This window comes from Tupaia chinensis, unplaced genomic scaffold (genome assembly GCF_000334495.1).
Source record: "Tupaia chinensis unplaced genomic scaffold, TupChi_1.0 Scaffold140086_1, whole genome shotgun sequence".
Classification (NCBI taxonomy): domain Eukaryota; kingdom Metazoa; phylum Chordata; class Mammalia; order Scandentia; family Tupaiidae; genus Tupaia; species Tupaia belangeri.
The window spans coordinates 857843-875164 of NW_006199965.1; the positions used below are offsets into that span (position 1 = coordinate 857843).

Sequence of the window (17322 nt, forward strand, 5' to 3'; positions counted from 1 at the left end):
ACTTGGCAGAAACCTGCAAACACCAACACAATAAAGTGCTGTGGCACAGGAAACACAGCCCTCAACAGGTGATTTGTCACCAGCATTAGCAAATAGTTCAGTGACATTCTGATGCTGTTAGGTTGATGAAAACAGAGCTCATTTGGTTTGGCATGAGCTGGATCCCAATGACAAACTACCCAGCTACCTGCGAGGTACACTGGGACTTCTGCAAGTGGGATGCCTGAAGCCACAACAGGGCATCTGAGAATCCCCTGTGCGGCAACCTGGAAGGTGGATGGTGGAAGAAGGGGTTTGGGTGGGCAGGTGCCGGAGAATGCTGAAGCTAGGAGCTGGGACTTTCCAAGGTGGTTGACAGGAACCTGGGGAAGTTCTCACCTCAAGGGGTCATGTGCACAGAGGGCCAACCTCACATTAGACTTATGCAGCCTAGTTTAATCTAGCAAAGTGACGCACTCCTGGGGAGCAGCTGACTGTGAAGCCTTTCTACACTGATGCTCCCTTCCCTAGAAAGGGCAAAATCCACCACAGGAGGGTGGATACATGAGGGGTGAGTATTGTGGGCCACTGTGATTTTTAGAGGATGGCAGGAAGGTCCCTCCCTACGTGCCACTGAGGTGACTGTGATTTTAGAGCAATAAAAGACTGTTTCAGTGGGAGAGTTTTTGTTCAACATGCTGGTGATATTCCTTCAATATATATATATTTTTTTGGTTGTTTTTATTTTTTTTCATTAAAGTCCATTGATCGTCACAAAAACCCAGGAAATCCAACTAAGGAGAAAACAAATGTCCAACCGAGATCTAAGAACCCAGAGCTACAGAGACGTGGCACTGGACTGCTGGGTATGCACAAAGGGTGGGGAGTGCCCCCACGGGGCAAGGCCGCCGGCCGTGGGAGACACAGCGTGGGGGCGAGGCAGCCGCCGGACAGTTATGTTAACCGCTGCACGATGACAGCGTTGAGCAGGTTGGCTTCCTTCAGGGTCTGGTTCTCATCAGCCAGCTCTTTGTTTGGGAAGGTAGTCATGAGCACAAAGCTGGTGGCAGCCATGGCTGGCCGGGCGTCTACGATGAAGAGTCGGATGTCGCTGATCCTGGAGGAGAGGGGAAAAGGGGAGGTGGTGAGCAATCAGTCACCTTTTTCCTGAGCCCTGCCCCACCCTTCTCCAGAGGGCAGCAGAGGTATCACCTGGAAGCAGGGTAGATAACATTCCTTTCTGCCAAGAACACTGCCTGTTTCTCCCATCTTTCTCAGGATAAGTACCAACCTCCTCACTGTGGCCACATGCCCTAATTTTGTGCACCCTCCTCCCTGGGGTTCTCATCTCCTTCCTTTTGGTTCTTCACTCTTCTCACTTGGATCCCTTTGTAGTGCCCCCCCCTGCCTAATCCCTTCCCATACTCCTGACCACCCCTCAGGCTTCAGCTCAATTCAGCCTCATCAGGACAGCCTGGCCAGCTTCTGGTCGCCAACTCCTGGTATTCCTTCCATGGCACTAATCAAGTGTGTCAGCTAACATTCCTGGGGTAATCTGATTACTCTCCTCCTACTGACCACATATTCCACAAGGGCAGAAAATATATCTCTACTGTATGTCACAGGAGGCACTCAAACTCCCTGTCAGAAAAATTAATCACAACTCTTTAGTGCTGGAATTCTCTTCTCCAGATACTGTTCACTTTTCCTGGAGTATTTAAATGGAAGTTTTTCTGCCTCAATCCCTAAAATCTATGCAATCTACAATCTGGCACATGTAAGGACCTGAACATGCAATAGACAGCCAGAGACTCTGGGCAAACAAAGCCATTTCACCCAGCACTCTGCATGGGCTGTCCACCTGGGAGTAAGGGAACTGAAGCAAACTCAGATCAGCAAAGTGGCTCACTCCACTTCTATACCAAGCCTATGGGGTATCATGAACAGTCCTAATGAAAAAGTCCTGAACAAGCTTCCAGATGTTCTTGGCTCACATCTGGGCTTCTCATGCCTTGACCCCATAGGTAAGCCTGGGCAACACTCAAGAATCACCAAAAAATTCACTGGCCCCACATGTGGGTTCTGACTTAGTCAACCAGTGAATGACGAAATTTAGATACCTCAGTTCTAGAGAAAGGAGGTGCCAAATATATTTACTGGCCAGTCATGCCCCATTAGTTTCTTCACTTGATGGTGCCTCAGTTTCCTCATTTTAAAAACTGGGTTATGGTGGGAGGGGGCACAGTATGCCCCGACCCAGCCCAGGTGGTCTGAGGCAGTAGAGCAGGTATTCCCTGAATCCTCAAAGGCCAGTTCTAGAAGAGACCTTAACAGCCTAGTCAGTTCAGAGATCCCAGGGGAGAGACACTGAAGGAAGCCTGGTGAGATGGTGTTGGTGCTGTATCTCCTTCCCCTCCATCAAACACAACAGTTTTCATTTTATCTTCTGGACTTGGGCTCTACCATGAGACTTTATTTGAACAGAGGTTGGTGGCTAAAAAACACTGAGGAATTCACGCTGTAATTTTATGGGTGAGATATGTGGCCCAAATGGAGGGAAGTGAGTAGATACTGGCCACACTCATGAAGTGTGGAGATTAGGACCAAAGGCTCACACCTGCAGGCCTTCCTCGTGGCTGCCTCCTTCAGGGAAAGCGGGGAGTGCCCCCTGGTGCTGAAGAGGAAGAACAGGTTCATGCTTCCCAGTGCTCTGCAGGGTCTCTGGGCCCCTCCTAGAATAAGCTAGGCCAAAGAACACAGGTACCTGTGGCTGTGGTTGAATTTCTGCACCAGCCTTCCACCATCGGCAAGCCGTATCTGGATGTTTGTGGTAGGCTCTGACTCATCAATCAAGATGGAAGAGCTGGCTTTGGCTTCATTTTCTGCCTGCTGGGCTGGAGAACTGGTACTCAACACCTGGGGGGCAGTGCTGAGGAGAGAGGATGGCATCAGGACAGAGGCAGAAACGAGGCTTCTAGCAAGAAGGGAATTCCTTCTCAGATTTTTTACTGAGCATTTGCTATGTGCCTTGCGGCATTTGGTGCCACTTAGCACAGGACATGGTATCTGGGGCAGTGTTTATAGTGCAAGCCTCAGAATTGGCTGGACCAGGGTCTGAATTCACTCACTAGCTGTGTGGTCTTGGGCAAGTTACTCAAGCTCCCTCAGTTTCAACAAGAACAGTAAAACAAGGATTTATAACAGGGTTAAGGCCACTTGTCTTACTCCATTTTGTGATTTCAAAGGCACTTAGGGTGAGTGACAAACACAAAATGCACACAGAACTCCCAAATCTCCACAACTATTCAGGGCTCCTCTCTTCTAAACCACCTTCTGCCTTTCCTCCTCAGCCTTCCTCTTGGCAGATGACCTGGCCTAGTCCTCTGTGGAGTAAAGAAGCCATCTGATGAGTTCACATGCTTCCCCCAAAGCTTCAATTAGATGTTTTATACCTCATCCTCCCCTCTAATCTCTAGGGCCTGTAAAAGGGTACTTGCAGCAAACCCAACTGGAAAGTGCTTTCCACACAGTGTGTTTCATGGGCCCCTAGTCCCTTGAGATATTTTGAAAAGGTTTAGGAAATGCCATTAGTAGACCAATAGCACCTCAGGCCACTTCATAGTGGGAATAAACCGGCACTAAGTACTTTTTTTTTCCTTTTTAAACAAATTTGCCAGAGGGTACATGTACAGTCTGGAGAGATGAGCAGAGAGAGGAAGTGAGAAGATGCTCCTATGGGAAGTTGTCACACCACAATCCTTTCTCCATTTCTCCTTCCTTTTGGGATTTTGGGCAGGCGTGCATACACCTGGCATGTTTTTCAAGCTGCCAGATCCAGCATTGGCACTGTATATTTGGCCATGTGGGATCAAGTCACCTTAACCACTATGCCACAGACTAGCTTGGCCGTAAGCACGTCATTGCCACAATTTGAGTCTTGAAACTTGACCAATCTCCTTCATAAAAATGACCATTACAGAAGGCACGGTGGGCAGCCAAAGCTTGTCTCCAGGAGCAATGATCCCAAGTGCACTCGTGGGGTTTGCAACTCAAAACCAAACTCACACAGGCCTTCCCAAATGGTCAGATTAGTTCCCATCAAAGGTAAAACCTATAACAATGTTACTATTTAATATAACTAAAAATATGTTCTCAAGATCTTTGAATTGAAACAAACCATTCATTTTAAAAGAATTTTCCAGATAAGTGGCGGGAGGGACATTTGTTATTTAATTAAATAAAATGATCAGGTGCCTGCCAAAGTTTGCTACAGCTGACAGAGAAGCTTACTTGGAGAACAGCTGTCCTGGATAGCCCACAGCCAGCAGTGTGGTAGATGAAATGATGAGGGCAAGGCTGATGTAACTATTTTGGTCTTCCTAAATCATGACCCATTGGTCTAATGTCTTGGGCTCTGGCCCTGGTTCCTGACGAGGCATGAATGGCTAATAGAGAGGTAAAAAACAGGGCCAGATAGAAGCTCCATGGGAACAGCTACTTAAGAGCAAGAGGATATGTGAGGTGAGCAAGGGCAATGGCAACCTTGAGGGCTGTCAGGTCTATAGCAGAGAGGGTGTCTGCTAGGTAGACTGTGGTAGCCTCCACTACACACCAGCCACATCCCTAAGGGCAAGACCCTAAAGTCCCAGAGTCTCAGGTTTCCCTCTGCAAAATAAGGACTATGTTTCTGAGAGCCCCAGTGAGTATAGTTGTCTCAGAAAAACACCGACCACATGGCCCTGTGGCCTTGGCCAAAGCTGAGTGGGCTCCTGAGAGAAAGCAGCCTGCTTACAGGCTGGCCAAGGCATGTGGGGAACTCTTCCTACTGGGGACAGGGTGAACCAACCAGATCCTACTGAGGGTTTGAATGCAAGATCTGTTGCAGATGGTATGAAAATGAGAAGAAAAGGCCAGTGGCAGAGGACACAAGGTGAAAGAGTCATAAGAAGTGAGAGTTTCGGGCAAAGCCAAAAAAGCGAAGAGCTGCTGAGCTACCACAACAGTGGAGCACCAGTTCATGCAGAAGCAATAATGTCCCTGAGGTTCTGCTATGAGGCACAGCTGGGGAGGAGAATGAACTTCCTTATTCTTTTCCCAGTCTCCACATCAGGCCTCAAGTCATTGATGAGATCACACCTTCCCTGAATGCCATAAGATTTCTGAGTCAAAGCAACAATTATGTTATACTTACTGCTTACACACATTATTCACTATGGGCAGTGCTCTATACACATCAGCTCATTTATTCCTCAAAACAGTAACTCAAAGAGGTTATGACTTTTTAGTTCTAATTCGTAGCTAAGAAAACTGAGGCTATATAGTCTAAGGACACACAGCTAGAAAGTGAAAAAGCAGAGATTTAAACTCAGGTCTGTTAACTCTAACACCCACATCCTCTATACTCCTTCTCCCATAAAAAGAAAGCTCTAAGTACCCAAAAGCACTGAGGAACCACCCAAAGCACGAGATATCCAGTACTGCTGGGCCTGCTCTGTGTGACCGACAGCACGGATCCTGCTTGTGCCTCACCTGCCCAACTTCTGACCCTCGCCAGTGAAGGCTTTGAAGGTTCCTTTGGGCTTTACGAAGTCTTCGTCCCGATGGTCCTCCATGTCCAAGTTGACCTGCCCACCGTGCGCTAACCTCCGCAGCTCCGCGGGCACCTCCCTGCAGGAGAAATGGCAATACTGGGGTCCATGAGAGCAGGATGGAAAGGACAGGGATGGCAGTGAGGGGAAGAGAAACCTTTCAGTCTCAACTGTCAAAATCACTGAGCTTTCCACAAGGAGTTGGCTACCTGCCCGGTAACCTGTTTGCTTTCACCTTCTCTCTTGCCTGCTCAGTCACAACAGACACCTAATGCTTACTTGGCCACTTGGCTCTGCCCCAGGCTCAAAAGGGAAACTTGGTGACACATTTGAGACAGCTCTCTAAACCTGTAAACTATGCCAAATGTGCTTGGAAAATTTTACTTCTCAAGTAGTAAACTTTCTGCTTCTTCCTTTCCCACTTGCTTCTCAATTACTGATCTGGGACCTGGAATAGGGCTTATCTGCTCACCCTCTGCGGATAGATTCTAAAAACTGGGCATTGGATGGGTCTTGGTAGCTTCTGAGTTCACCATTGTCCAGGCTGAATCCACTCTTCCAAAGCTTCAGCACTACGTGAACCTGGAATGAGAGGAGGTACTCAGTAAACACAGTCGGGAACCCAGCAAACACACTGATCTGAACCTGCATATCTGTGGGTTTTACTATTTCACTATGTTACTATTCATGTAACACAGACAGACACATATTCACATGCACACATGCAAAGGGAAACCAACCAACTACTAACCAAATGAGCATTAACCTATGATATGGAGCAACTTAAGAACATGGGCTTTGTTTTAAGGAAACCTGGGTCTGCATGCTGACCTGGCCACTCACTAGCTAGGGGCTCTGAGCTGGTCACTCAGTTGAAGCTGTGGCCTCCTTACCTACAGGGCTGCCAGTGTACTTGGTGTGGAGCTTGTGTTCAGCTGAACTATCACGCCAAATCTACTCATGGATTATTTCACAGCCATTAAAAATGGTAGCTATATTTTCTGTTAACAACTCCCCTGTACATATTCACAGAAAAGGGTTTAGGAGACAAAAATCTTATTAGTAGCTGCTACCTCAGGTGGATAGGATTTTTATTTCCTTTTTGTTGATTTTTAGAATAAAACCCAAAATGATTAAAAACATGTATTATAGAACCTAATGGTCATGAGCCTACATGAAAATGTTTGTGGCATAGTGAAAAAAAAATTAAAAATGATCTATATAATACTTGGGGAGAATACTTGGGCACTATGCATAGGGAGAGAAAGTACCAGACAATAAAAAAGAGAATAAAGAATGCTCAGACAATTTCTTTTGTCCATTTGCTTCCCCCTGGCTTCTCACCAGCACCCTTGCCCCGGCAGATGAGGGCTGCATGTAATTCTCCAAAGGTCTCTCTGCTCATGGACCAGCAAGGGCAGTTTCTGCAGGCCTCCCTTTCAGAGGCTGCTGGTTCATGCACAGTATGAAAGCAATCCCTTCTGAAAAACGGCAGAACAGCAGACAGTCCACAAGCTTCCGCAAGGAAGGTTGATGCACACTCACATCTTGGCTGGAATGCCGCCTCCTCTCTCCTGCCACATAGGCAGACTCTTCCTCAGGAGCTGCCCCAAGGCGGTAGCCACCACCTGCAAATGGCTGTAACAGACAAATCCATAGACACTTGAGGGGTTGTTCAACGGAGGTGAGGTGCCCTTACTCAGGATGATAAAGCTTATGAGTGAAAGGAAAGAGGATGGGGCTCTCTATCAGGGTGTTAACTGCTACATCCACTTACCCTTTGTATCGAACTCAGTGCCTGTGGACCAGGTAGTACGGTAAATGAATTAAGTGGCCAGGACAGAGGTGAAAGCTGGAAAGGGGAGTGCTGAGATACTACAGGAAAGAGCTGCTATTAAGCTCTTGATAACGATAGCCACACAGAAAATTGGAATTTATAACTTTTCCAAAGAAGACAGTAACCTATACTTTATATAACAAGTGGCTATTAAATTAATTAAAACAAGACAAAGCAGAATGCTAAGTAAGTCAAATTGGATAAGAAACCAAACAAAATGTGTACAAGACCCAATCCATACCACAGACCACAGATTTAAAAACTTCTCCCCAAAGTTTGATTTTATGATATAAAAGGAGAGAAACTATACTAGTCTTCTGCAAAGAAAACTAAATGAGCAAATAAACAAGATCACTACTGGGGTCAAGAAGGTCTCCTTCTCCCTTCAGAACTTGAGTTCTGTGGACAGACAACAACCCATATGCTCACTCTCGGTTTGCTGGTCTCTCCTGGGCTCTTGGTCACTCGCTCCACAGCTACAGCTCCATGCTCCTTGGCACCTTTAAAAAGATCATCCACCAGCTCGTTGGGACTTTTCTTCCTGGGAGGGCCAACAATTTGCTGTCCACTTCTCTCTGAGCCCCCAGCATAGAACCTGTGTAGAAAATACACCTTTAACATTACCAAACACACTTGGAAAATGTGAACAGATCATGCGGCAGGCTCTGGGCTAGGTGCTGGGCACAGAGAAGAGTGCGATGCCCACCTGGAAGCAACTGACTGGTAGTTGGAGACACATGTAAGGAGGCAGGCAGGTACAATGTAGTGTAAGCAGCAACAGACGTCAGTAAGGGGTCTTTGGGAACACTGAGCTGGGGAGGACAGTGAAGGCTTCCTACAAGGGTCTTGTCTTCTGGGCTGAGTTTTGCAAATGAACTTATCAGGCAAACAAATCAAGGAATGGCATTCCAGGCATGCATGACAGCATGACAACATAGGAAAGAGGGCCAGCCTAGGAATTATTCATATGATGACCAGCACCTCTCCGTGAGATAGTGACTATGGTCAGAGTCACAAGCAGCTACCTCTAGTAACTCTGGGTTAATGGTGGCAGAGGCATGGTTAGTACAAACAGGTAGGCTCCAGTCCTGGTTCTGCCACTGTGTGACCCCCAGTGAGCCAGTGCACTGCTCTGCACACTTTCCCCGCATATGAGATGGGAGGAAAGGACCACATGCCCTACCTACCTGCTCCTAAGTCGAGCCGTGAGGTTCAAATCAGCAGTTGTATGCAAAAGAACAAGCACAGAGTAAGGCACACATGTAAGGTGGTGTGATACGGCACCAGAGCTCCCCCAAGTCTCACCTCACCTGAGGACCCAGTGGAAAGGGTGCTAGAGAAGGTCAGAGAAGCTCCGATCTCAAATAAAAGCCCCCAAATACCCAAGGAATCTTCGCAATGTGCGAAGCATGACTTGAGATTAAGTTGGTACTTTTTTACTTGGGTCTTAAAACCGGCAGTCACGTAGCTGCCTCCTTATCACTCTTATTTGGAGCTAAGTTAGCAGCAGGTCCCTGAGTGGCAGAATTGAGAACCTACAAAAATTAGTCTCAGCTCCTCTTTCCCAACATCCACCAGGGAACACGAGGCAAAGCCACAGGCCCTCACAAGGACAAGTGTTACAGGGCTGAAATGCTGAAGGCCAAGGAAGGGATGAGTATGTGAAATAAGAGAGGGAGGGAAGGTCACTTAGGAGCTACCTGATGACACTGCTTTCAGTCAGACTGTAAAGCCCTGAAATTATCACATACATGTTTATTCTTGAACCTCAAGTGCATCTAATAGGAAGTTTCTGAAGCAGTGTGAAGGTCACAGTATGTATGAAAACAGAACAGAACACATGTAATTTCTCAGCCCACTTCCCAAAGACTGACCATGATGAGGTAAGTGCCATTTCCATTATGGTTATTACACAATGTTCCTTAGGAATGTTCAACAGACCAAGGCACATTCCACGGAAAACCAAAACCCGTGAAATGAGACTGCAGCTAGCTCATTCCTGTTCATTCTGGGAGGATGAAATTCTGCTCAATGGATTGTAGGGTTTTTATTAAGGGACCTAAAGGATCTCAAAGTCTTGGCTTAAGAAACAAGAGGCTGTAGTAAAGAGCCTAAAAATATTCATGCCCTTGACCTTTATTTCCATTTTTAGGAGCTATTCTAAGAAAACAATCTGAAATGTGGGGGAGTAATACAGAAAGATGTTCACAGCACTGATATTTATAGTAGTAAAAAACTGAGAAAATCTTATCATGGGCCATTATTATAACCACAAAAAAAAAACACCTGTGATTCTTTGATGATATGGAGATGTGCTTAAGATGCAGCATTAACCTAACAAAAGCAAGAAACAAGATCTGACATTCACCGTGTAAAATACAATTTAAAACAAAGAATATTTATATACAGAATGAAGTCTGAATGGAAAATGCCAAAATATTAACCATAGTCACCGAAGAGTAGATGAGTGTTACAGTTTATTACACTAGTCTATGTTTTCCACAATGCACATTAATTTCATTATAAAACTCGTAGAGGTAAAAGACAAACAATATGCTTGTGAGTGTATCAGGAAAATACAAACTTATAAATCTATTGTTTATTATGTGATGTGTTGCTTTTTCAATTAAATGAAGATGATGAAAAGGAATACACCAAAAATACTGATACTTGGTAATGTCTGGGTTGTGATATTATAAATGACTTTTTTCCTTCTTAATGATTTGTTTCTCTCTGCTTAATATTCCTCAATAAATATACAATATTTTAATAATTAAAAAAAAAACAAACCCAGGGACCAGCAGGTAGCATGGCAGTTAAAGGTGCTGGACTCCCACATGACCAACCACAGTTCGAGTCCTGGACCTGGTGGCTTGCTTTTTCACTTTCTCTCTCTCTCATCAAACTGGAAAGTAATAATAATAAACAAAGATAAATTTAAAAAAATTCTTTTTTTAAAAAAAGAAAAACCCAGAATATCACAAAAGAAAAAAGTCGCAGGGGACAGGGCTCACTTCTAAGTGGCAGGGAGTAGGAAGCTGTTCCTAGGCTGTAACTTGCCCAGACCAGCCCCCAGCAGGAACGGTGAACAGTAACTGAACTGAACATGTGTACCAGGCCCTGTTCCAGGTTTTGTACACGCTACTGTGAACTTTCCTGGACCATGTCCCCATCAGAGACTCACCTCTGACCTTCTTCCTCCTCCTCGTCCTCATCTTGGTCATGAATGAGGTCCCTGAAGGATGTCACTCTGTTATCACTAGAGACACACAAAAAGAACAAAATGATCTCAGACAGAGCTAAAGATAGATAACCCCATCCTCAGCTGCTAAAGAGCTGAGAACACTGGGGTCAAATATTTTTTTTTGGTGGGACAAGAAGAGGATGTACGTGGAAGAACGTTAACCCTCTCTAATTTTATATACAAAATGCGGCATTTATCTTTTCTTTTTTTTTTTTTTTTTGAGTTTTTTTGTTTGTTTATTTGTGTTTTGCTATAGGGCACGTGCACTCGCCAGAAAGACAGAGAGAGACGAGAGAGAGAAAGCGAGAAGTCATCCCCAGTGGGGATGGTCACACCAAAACCCGTCTCCTCCATTCTCCTCTTGGGATCTTGGGCATGCACACACATGTGCCAGGCGTGAGTTTAAGCCACCGGGTCCGGGATGTGAACCGCAGCTGACTACATGGGAGTCTAGCGACATAGCCATTACGCCAAATGCTGGTCCCCGGGGCATTTATCTTTTCAAGGTCACAGAGTACTAAGGAAAAAGTAGAAAGTGTTATGAGGTAAAATGGATTCCAAATTAAATTCTGGGGGAAGGGGGCAGGGAGAAAAACAGGGTTCTTTACTACTTTAAAAACTTACTACTGAATAACTACTTTTGTCATTCATTTTAAAAATACATTAGTATCCCCTTATCCACAGTTTCATTTTTTGTAGTTTCAGATACCTGCAGATAACTGCAGTCTTAAATATTGACAGAGACCACATTCATGTAACTTTTACTATATTGTTATGTTTGTTCTACTCTACTATTATTGTTTGTATCCCCCTATTCCTAATTTACATATTAAACTTTATCAAAAATATGTACGTATAGGAAAAAAAACTTTGTATTCAGAAGGCTGGTACCATCTGGGGTTTCAGGCATCCAATGGGGTCTTGAAGCATTCCCAGCATGAATAAGACGGGACCACTGTACTAAGGGGATGCCTGTGCATGAGACACTCAACTGCATGCTAACCTAAAGGTAATCAGCCACAGTTCTTACCCTTAAGTGGCTCATAACCAAGAGGTATAGAAGATCAAGAAATTATCTACTATACACTGTGCAACAAGGGCTCTGACAGAACATGGGGCCATGTGAACAGAGCCTCCTGTTTCAGGTGGTGGATGCAAGAAAGATGGGGAAACATTAAGAAAGGCTTTCCTTGGGGCCAGCAGGTGGCATGGTAGTGCTGGACTCTCACATGGCCGACCACAGTTGGAGTCCTGGATCTGATGGCTTGAAAATTACACCAGGCACATGTGTGCAGGTACCCAAAATCCCAAGAGGAAAATGGAGGAAGAGCGAATGCAGTGTAGCCATCCTGTCTGGGGGATGATTTCTCACTTTCCCTTTCTCTGAGCACATGCCTATGGCAAAAATAAATAAATAAATAAATAAAATAAAATTAAATTAAATTAATATTTTTTTTTTTTAAAAAAGGAAGAGTTTCCAGAAAAATTTAACATTTGGACTGACTACCAAAGAACTGGCAGCTGGTCAGTCAGGTGGATGGATGGTGGGGCTACTGGGGAAAGGGAACCAGTACAATATAACGTGCAAGGGGCAGGTGCAATAGAGACAGGCAGAATCGTCCCTCAGAGAAAGGGTGAATAGTGAAAAGGCAGAAATAAAACAGAAATGCAGGTGATGGCCTGGAAGGGAGAAGGTCCCTATCTGCTTCTGCTGTGGGTCAGTCAGAAAAAAGTATTTACTAGTATTCAGGGGAAAATAAACAGTGTTAGCAGTGTTGTATGGGCATGGTAGGGAGGACACGACTAAAAATGAATGTGAAATGGGGCAGCTCTTTCCTCTGATATTGTCTTATACTGTTACTTTTTCCCAGTATAGACCTAACTCAAGGAACCAGCTTATTTATTTATTTTTTTTTAAGGATGATGAAACATATCTATATTACAAAGACCATATTTCTTAGGGAGAAAGCGGAACTTCCCTATAATCCTGGGTGAAGAGTGTGAAGAGTGAAGGAGAGGGTCATACAGGTTTAATGAGGTTAGACAGAGAGGAGCTGTTCACTAGGAAAAAAGCTCCAACTCAGTTATGAGACAATCGGGACTAAAGAGGCTTTGTGGTTCTCCCAACTAGAAACAGGACAACAAAGACCAATCCATGTGGCAAATACACTCCCTGCTTGAGTTGCTTGAAAGCAACCTCCTTGGCATTTGCTGATGTCCATTCATCGTGGTTCAAGAGAATCAACTGATGAGATCTGTACAGTGGCCTGGGAAGCTAATTCCACCATTCATTTCCCCTGGGGGTTTTCCATAGATGTTTAGTCCAAAGTCACTGCAAGCAACTATGCTTAGGATGATATTTACAGAAAAAGAAATCCTTTATCTCCCTCTTCTTAAATACCTTAAAATATACCCTTGTACACGAGCTTGAGTAAACCATTTCATCTGGTTATAGGTCCCCACCCCCTCAAAATTAATATACCCAAACTCTGATGGTATCTGACAGATTCTAGCAACCACGTACCTAGCTCCCATTCTAACTCCCTCCTTTTTGGGATCTTGTGCATGCTACTTAAATTCTCTAGGCCTTGGGGCGGGATGGTGGCACAGCGGTAACACATGACACTCTGCGAGGCTGACCTACATGGGAAGGTTCTGGCTTTGTGTCTGGAGACCTCCCAAGTATATCAGGCATGGACATACCGAGGAACTGGTGCTGGCTGAACCTGGGGATGGACTGCAGTGTCAAGACTCTCTTGGGGGGTACTTTCTCCAATTCTCTCTTGCTCATGGAAAAATAAACTTTTTTTAAAAAAAGAATTATTTATTTAACTTGATTTATTGATTCATTTATTTTAATTTGGCCAGAGAGAGACACAGAGAAAGAGATAGAGGGAAAGTGAGAAAGGAAGCCACCAGGTCTGGGACTCGAACTGTGGTCAGCTATGTGGGAGTGTCCAGCACCTTAACCACCACATACCTACTGGTCCTGAAAAATAAATTAATTGTAAAAAATTCTGTTTCATTTTCTTATGTGCCAGTGGAGACAATCATAGTACCAACTCATGGGCTTCCTGTGTACTGTCAGGGTACAGATACACATAAAGGCCTCGGCACGGTGTGGCATACTTAAGGGTGATCCTTGGACCAGGAGCATCAGCAATATTTGTGAATCTGTGAAAAATACAGGTCCTCAGTCCCCATTGTAAAACTCCTGAACCAAACACTGTGAAAAGGGTGCAGTGCCCAGCAGTCTGGTTTTATGGAATCCTCTAGGAAGTCCTGATGCACACTCAAGTTTGAGAACTACTCATCTGGAGCAATGCCTTGAGAATCACCTTATGGCATGGCTGCCCCAGAGATGTTGTTACCCACTGCAGAATACTTTGTCCTAGCGTCATCTCAAACAGGCAAAGTGTCTCAGAAATTCACGTTTTTCAGCATCAGAATTCTATTTCTCAGGCTTCCCTGACACCCTGAAACAGCACAAAAACCCTTTGTCAGATCACACTTTCTGCTCTTAATTTGGTCACTTTAGCTCTGTGGCAGTGCTTTTTTGTGATGCTGGAAATGTTCTACCTGCAATATCAGATAAGAAGGCCACATGTGGCTATGGAGCATTTGAAATATGGTTCATGCAAATGAATAACTGAATTAAAAAAAATTTTTTTTTCGAGAGGTTTTTGCTATAGGGTACATGTACTCGCCATAGAGACAGAAAGCAAGAGATCACCTCCCAGGGGGGATGGCCACGCTGTAATCCTTTCTCCTTAATTCTCCTCTCGGGATCTTGGGCATGCATGCAGATGTGCCCGGCATGAGTTTAAGCTACCGGGTCCAGGACTCGAGCTGTGGTCGACTATGTGGGAGCCCAGCAACATAGTCATGAATTTTTTTCAATTAATTTTATTTTTTAAAGATGTTTTTGCCTTAGGGCGTGTGCACGTGTTAGAGACAGACACAGACAGAGACACTGAGTGGGAAAGTGAGAAATCACGCCCCCCTCCCCAACCCGGGGGAGGATGACCATATCTTAATCTCTTCTCTTCCATTCTTCCCCCAGGATCTTAGGTATACACACTCACATGCTCAACGTGATTTTCAAGCCACCAGGTCCAAGACTCGAACTCTATTTGGCCACATGGGAGTCTAGTGATGTAACTCTTGGCCATCTGCTGGCGCCTAATTTTAATGAACTTAAATAGCCACATGAGCTTAGTAGCTACCTTATTGGATAGTGTAATTTAAAAGAAACAGACAATGGGAGGGGGTCCCTAAAATTCTAAGAAGAAAAAAAGTACAGTTTTTGCAGATGAAAAAGGTAAAAGATGGAAGAAACGAAACATTACCTCTTGCTTGACCCTATATAAAGGGGTGAACAGGGACATGGTACATGGCAGAAGCTGCTTTGCAATTAGACAGACTTGGGCCTGAATCTTCCACAATAGCAGCTGTGAGTTGATCACTTTCTCTAAGATACAACATCCTGGCCTGTGAAACGGGAAGGACCTTCTCACTCCCAACACTATTGATGGTGTAATGCAGAAAGCAGCTAAAGAAAGATATCTGGCATAGCTAGACAGACAGTGGGTGCTCCTGAAATACTAGCCCTTCCACTTCAGGAACCTCCAATTTTCTTTTTCTTTCTTTCTTTCTTTTTTTTGGAGAGGTTTTTGCTATAGGGCGCGTGCACTCGCCAGAAAGACAGAAAGAGACAGAGACATAGAAAGCGAGAAATCACCCCCCAGGGGGATGGCCACGCCGCAATCTCTTCTCCTCCATTCTCCTCTCGGGATCTTGGGCACTCACGCACACACACCCGGCATGAGTTTAAGCCACTGGGTCCGGGACACGAAACGCAGTTGGCTACATGGGAGTCCAGCAACATAGCCATTACACTGCTGGTCCCAAGTAACCTGCGATTTTCTTAGGAGAAAAAAATAACTTAAATATCAAGAGTTCAAGGTAACACTGGAGAGATGACATGGACATGGTCAAAGCAGAGAATAAATTCTAGCTCTGGGAACAGGATAGTGGTATGCTGCCTAGTCAGGGGTTGGGATAACAATGCTCAGTGGAGGAAGGATGAAGGTAAACATGGAAGAATGTACAGGATCTGTTTGCATAGACAGAAAGCAAGGAAACAGGCATGACTGCTCAGGTGGGGGGCTTGAGGAAAAGCAGGAGAATCAAAACTAAGGCAGAACCGGGATACTGAAGAAATCAGCTTCGTGGGAATAAAGGTTTTTAAAAAGTGAGAAGGGGGAGTAAGATTAGGAAGGCAGGTTAGGGACAAACTCTGGGGAGTCTTTGAAAGTCCACAAGGAGGGGGCCGAACACCATGTGGTCAGACAGTGGGTGCTCCTGAAATACTAGCCCTTCCACTTCAGGAACCTCCAATTTTCTTTTTCTTTCTTTCTTTCTTTTTTTTGGAGAGGTTTTTGCTATAGGGCGCGTGCACTCGCCAGAAAGACAGAAAGAGACAGAGACATAGAAAGCGAGAAATCACCCCCCAGGGGGATGGCCACGCCGCAATCTCTTCTCCTCCATTCTCCTCTCGGGATCTTGGGCACTCACGCACACACACCCGGCATGAGTTTAAGCCACTGGGTCCGGGACACGAAACGCAGTTGGCTACATGGGAGTCCAGCAACATAGCCATTACACTGCTGGTCCCAAGTAACCTGCGATTTTCTTAGGAGAAAAAAATAACTTAAATATCAAGAGTTCAAGGTAACACTGGAGAGATGACATGGACATGGTCAAAGCAGAGAATAAATTCTAGCTCTGGGAACAGGATAGTGGTATGCTGCCTAGTCAGGGGTTGGGATAACAATGCTCAGTGGAGGAAGGATGAAGGTAAACATGGAAGAATGTACAGGATCTGTTTGCATAGACAGAAAGCAAGGAAACAGGCATGACTGCTCAGGTGGGGGGCTTGAGGAAAAGCAGGAGAATCAAAACTAAGGCAGAACCGGGATACTGAAGAAATCAGCTTCGTGGGAATAAAGGTTTTTAAAAAGTGAGAAGGGGGAGTAAGATTAGGAAGGCAGGTTAGGGACAAACTCTGGGGAGTCTTTGAAAGTCCACAAGGAGGGGGCCGAACACCATGTGGTTGAGAGCTTTGATGCTGTAAGGAGAAACAGCCTGTACTTAAATCCTTCTCTTATTAGCTCTGTGATTTTTTTTTTTTAACAGCTTTAGTGTTCAAATCTGTAAAATGCGGGTAATAACAATAGGACTCATCTCACAGAGTTGTGAGGACTAAAAAGATGTGTTTGTAAAGGCTCAGTACCTGGCACCTATTAAGTGCTCAATAAATTACAGCTGCTATTACTGAGGAGTTTGGACTTTTCCCCACAGCAACAGCTAACCTTCTCATGTCTTGCAGTCCCTTGACAACTAGATAAACTGCCAGCAAACTCGTCTATGATTTCAGGTAACGTATAGAACTTGTGTCCATCCCATAAACTTTTCCTAAGGATCTAGGAGCTCCTACAGCAAGAACTCCTGTTCCAGAGTCAAAGGGGAACTCACGATCATACCATAGCAGCAGTGGCAACGTGGAAGGGTATTTGAGATGATGGTGGAGATGGGGAGAGCGCTACGACAGCTAGCTCAGAGGGACAGGTCCCACACAGAATTCCACTGAAGGGATAGCTAGCACATCTGTC

At 45.0% G+C, this 17322-nt stretch overlaps 1 protein-coding gene across 2 annotated transcripts in view; it reads right to left on the minus strand.

Annotated features, from left to right (window-relative positions):
* Window positions 1-697: 697 nt before the first annotated feature.
* The window catches only part of NSFL1C (NSFL1 cofactor), a gene marked incomplete at its 5' end in the record, with an annotated part of 18778 nt that continues 2153 nt past the window's right edge, over window positions 698-17322 (minus strand). Inside the window, 8 exon segments of one of the 2 annotated variants that reach the window (XM_014593284.1) lie at window positions 698-1096; window positions 2744-2908; window positions 5509-5646; window positions 6040-6149; window positions 7113-7205; window positions 7834-7999; window positions 8592-8597; window positions 10589-10663. In XM_014593284.1, the coding sequence (XP_014448770.1) occupies window positions 934-1096; window positions 2744-2908; window positions 5509-5646; window positions 6040-6149; window positions 7113-7205; window positions 7834-7999; window positions 8592-8597; window positions 10589-10663 (916 nt within the window). 2 annotated transcript variants of the gene reach the window in all.